The following is a 3609-nucleotide window of genomic DNA, read 5'->3' as shown; positions in this document are numbered from 1 at the left end:
GCGAAAATCGAAAAAAATCATCGAATAATAAATCATTTCGGAAATTCGATCGTCAAGAATATAATTTGAACGATAAGAAATCCCTTAGCTCAACATTTTTTCAATGACTTAAATCACCGAATAAAGAACGGTTTCTCGTCTGCAATCTATAAATTGAATCTACCACTTAATTTATCTCGACGAACATTGGTTCATTTTGGATGCTCGGCGCAGTAGCTAGTCATATCACATGAAAATGTACGAACGACTCCCATAAATGCACTCGACCGTATCTATACATTGCATCGCCGCATTATTTGGCTTTGTGTGTAAAAACAAAAAAATGAACGAAACAAAAAAATTGAGAGAGTCACATCGTCACCAGAAACAGCAGCAACAGCGAAACAATACCATTTCCATATTGTGTGTGATCTATCTCGATTCGGTTTTGTCATCGCCGTCAACAACACCGAGAGCGAGATGTGCTATACAACGTTCTGAATATGATTTGAACATTTATATCAACATTTGATTTGATTGTGTGCGTTTCAAATTCGATTTGTACAATTACACCATGCTTGTGTATATGTGTGTTAAATCACACCTGTTTTCCCCTCTTTTTTCTCGGTTTTACATTGCACTCGTATATTCAATCGTAGCAACACCACAACGCTTCGCTTCGAATGCACGTGTATCGTATGGTTTAGCCGGTTTCAATGTTTGTGTTTTCCCCCTGCTTCGTATTTGTATTAGGAGTGTTTGGCCGTGTGCATGCATGTATGTAGTATTCCAAGCCTTTTTTCTATACGATCTGGTGGGATTCTTATTCAGCGAACCAAATAGAAAACAACGAAACGAAACGAAAAGAGGAGAAATCGAGATCTCATCGCTGTATGTTGATTCCATTTGGCTTGGCTATTGGTTCGATGGCACGTGCTGGTTCAAAACGTACTACAAACTATAAAATAGTAGGGATGAGTGTTTCGGTGAAGCGTATCGTTGTGTGTGAGTCGCTTTCGTCGAGTATACAATAGCAGGTTCTCACTGGGAATCGATCATTCAAGTTTCAAGTCTTGAGCAGAGAGCATCTTTCGTTTTGTTGTTTTTATTTCATAACACAATTCGTTTTAACATATATATTTTTTATATTACAATTTGAAACACATTTATTATTGTACGACACTTATCAACTGTTCAGTTTAATGCAGTATTTAATATAAATTAAATTGAAGTGAATCGATAAAAATAGACAATTCAAATAAATACGAAAAAAAAAAAATTTAACTAAAAAAAGTATATTGTGAGTTAAAGTTAAAAACAAAACAAAAAGAATAATAAGTTTTCATAATGCTAACCGCAGAAAAAAATTATAGTAATTGCCCATTAAAAAAGCGACCATTTTTAATGATGGAAAAAGAATTAAAAGATTCACGGTCACACGTTGAACAAAATGAACCGGAAGATCTGTCTGTGAATAGTAAACGTCGTCGTTCAAACAGTCCACCAGCGACACCGGTCAGTGAAAAACGTTGTTCATCGGTTGAATCAATGATCGAAATTGAAGATGATGTCGATGAAAAACCAGTCTCATTCAAAATTGGCACCATCAAAGTGGAAAAATCAAAGAGTTTAAACGACATCAAACAGGAGCCCATTTCAAAAGAACTAATTTACAAAAATTGGCCATGCCCATTGACACCGCCAATGCATTACACCGGAGCCGATAGTTTGGATTCACTCTATCTATCAACATACACAGCAGCACGGTATGAATCACATTTTGGCTATGGAAAAGATGATAACCTATTCAAAGCCCAAACATTGCCACCATATCCATCGCCATACCTAATTCCATCGATGGATCTTCGAACCAATTACAATAACAACATTATCAAAGCCGATCCGTTCATCAATCCAAAATATTTCACACCATATCGTGTTGATCACAATAGCAGCCGTAATAGCAGTACTACGCCACATCGACCACTATTCAATGTATTCCCATTGTCACCGGCAAGTAGTCAAGCCTCTTATAATTCATACGAACAATCGCCGAGAAGGTCTGAATCGCCAATGTCAACAAATTCATCGATCTCTGAACAGCCATCGACAACAACAACAACCCCGGCAACCTATTCCGTATTCCGTGATGTAACGGCAATGAGCACTGGTGCTCCCGTTGAAAAATCAACATCAAAATCAAAACCGGAAAAAGTCACAAAAAATGCCCATTATCAATGTTCCGATTGTTCAAAATCGTATTCCACATACTCCGGTTTATCGAAACATCAGCAATTCCATTGTCCGGCCGTTGAAGGGAATCAAGCGAAAAAAGTGTTCAGTTGCAAGAATTGTGATAAGGTTTATACATCGTTGGGCGCACTTAAAATGCACATTCGCACGCATACGTTACCCTGTAAATGTGAAATTTGCGGCAAAGCATTCTCACGACCATGGCTGTTGCAAGGACACATTCGTACCCATACTGGTGAAAAGCCCTTCAGTTGCCAACATTGTCATCGAGCCTTTGCCGATCGTTCCAATTTACGTGCACATCTTCAAACACACTCCGAAATTAAAAAGTATAGTTGCACCACATGCAGTAAAACGTTTTCAAGAATGTCACTGCTAACCAAACACATCGAAGTTGGTTGTCCCGGCATTCAAATGTCACACAATTTGAATTTATTTTAAAACAAATAGTACATCACATTGTAAATTCCCTTGAAAAAGACTGAACAAGTTGCACACTTATATATATATCGATGATTATGCGGTAAGCTAATCGATTGAATAATTCCAATTGGAGCGAAGATGATGAGAAAGAAAAACCATGTATTAAAAGAAGATGAAAAAAAACCTTACTTGCAGCCAGTTGTTAAAAACTTGCGATTAATAAGAGTCTAGTCATAGCTTTTACAAGAGAACCATTTATTTGTAATTTGTAGATTGAAAATCACTTGAAAGCCATAAAAAAAAAACAAATTTAATTTATAAGATTCGAAAAATACACAATTTAATGAAATCTACAGTGCCTTGATTCGTACAAAATAATGGACAAAAATTTACATACAAGTAACACTTTAAGATAAATCCGCAGCACACATTTGTATTTTTGGAGTTACGTTTACAATTGTAAAGAAAAACGATAGGATATAAGAAAATGAGCGAGTGTAATTTTTTAGTAGATTTAATCGAGTACTTTTATTGAATAAAACAAAAATATTTCGTAAAAAAATTTTTTACACCAATGGAAAACTGATGTCTTTTTTTTATTTATAACTTGACTAACAGTTTACAGATTTATTCAGATTTTTCCAGGATTCTTTTGAATATTTGCTATTTATTAGCTCTTCTCTTTTTTGTCTTGTCGAGTCACTTAAAGCGTAAGTATGTTTTTCAATTACAAAAGTCTTACGACATACGGAATTCTACATCATTATTCAATTTTTCCCACGTTTGTTGCGCGATATAAAATCACGCAGATGAAACGCTGGATATTATGTTCAAAATCTTCCACAATGCATGTGTAAAAGATGCGCTGTACTTCGCTAAAATAAAGATGGAAAAATTTATTCGCATACTTTACAAAGATAATGACCTGATTTTGTTATATTCAACTCTGTGCTT

The 3609-nt window shown here is 35.4% G+C and overlaps 1 protein-coding gene across 1 annotated transcript; it reads left to right on the top strand.

Moving 5' to 3' along the window:
* Positions 1 to 1159: 1159 nt before the first annotated feature.
* LOC116338031 (protein snail homolog Sna-like) lies at positions 1160 to 3237 on the top strand. Its single transcript, XM_031763065.1, has one exon. It carries the CDS (start codon positions 1327 to 1329, stop codon positions 2671 to 2673), a length of 1347 nt encoding a protein of 448 aa, XP_031618925.1. The 5' UTR covers positions 1160 to 1326; the 3' UTR covers positions 2674 to 3237.
* Positions 3238 to 3609: the final 372 nt, after the last annotated feature.

Source organism: Contarinia nasturtii, unplaced genomic scaffold (assembly GCF_009176525.2).
Source record: "Contarinia nasturtii isolate CC-2019 unplaced genomic scaffold, AAFC_CNas_1.1 Cnas_scaffold_350, whole genome shotgun sequence".
NCBI lineage: Eukaryota > Metazoa > Arthropoda > Insecta > Diptera > Cecidomyiidae > Contarinia > Contarinia nasturtii.
The sequence above is the reverse complement of the archived record's forward strand: the minus strand, read 5'-3'. Positions and strand labels throughout refer to the sequence as shown.

Excerpts from the sequence above, each read along its gene's own strand:
- LOC116338031 (XM_031763065.1), top strand. The coding sequence starts at position 1,327 with ATGCTAACCGCAGAAAAAAATTATAGTAATTGCCCATTAAAAAAGCGA.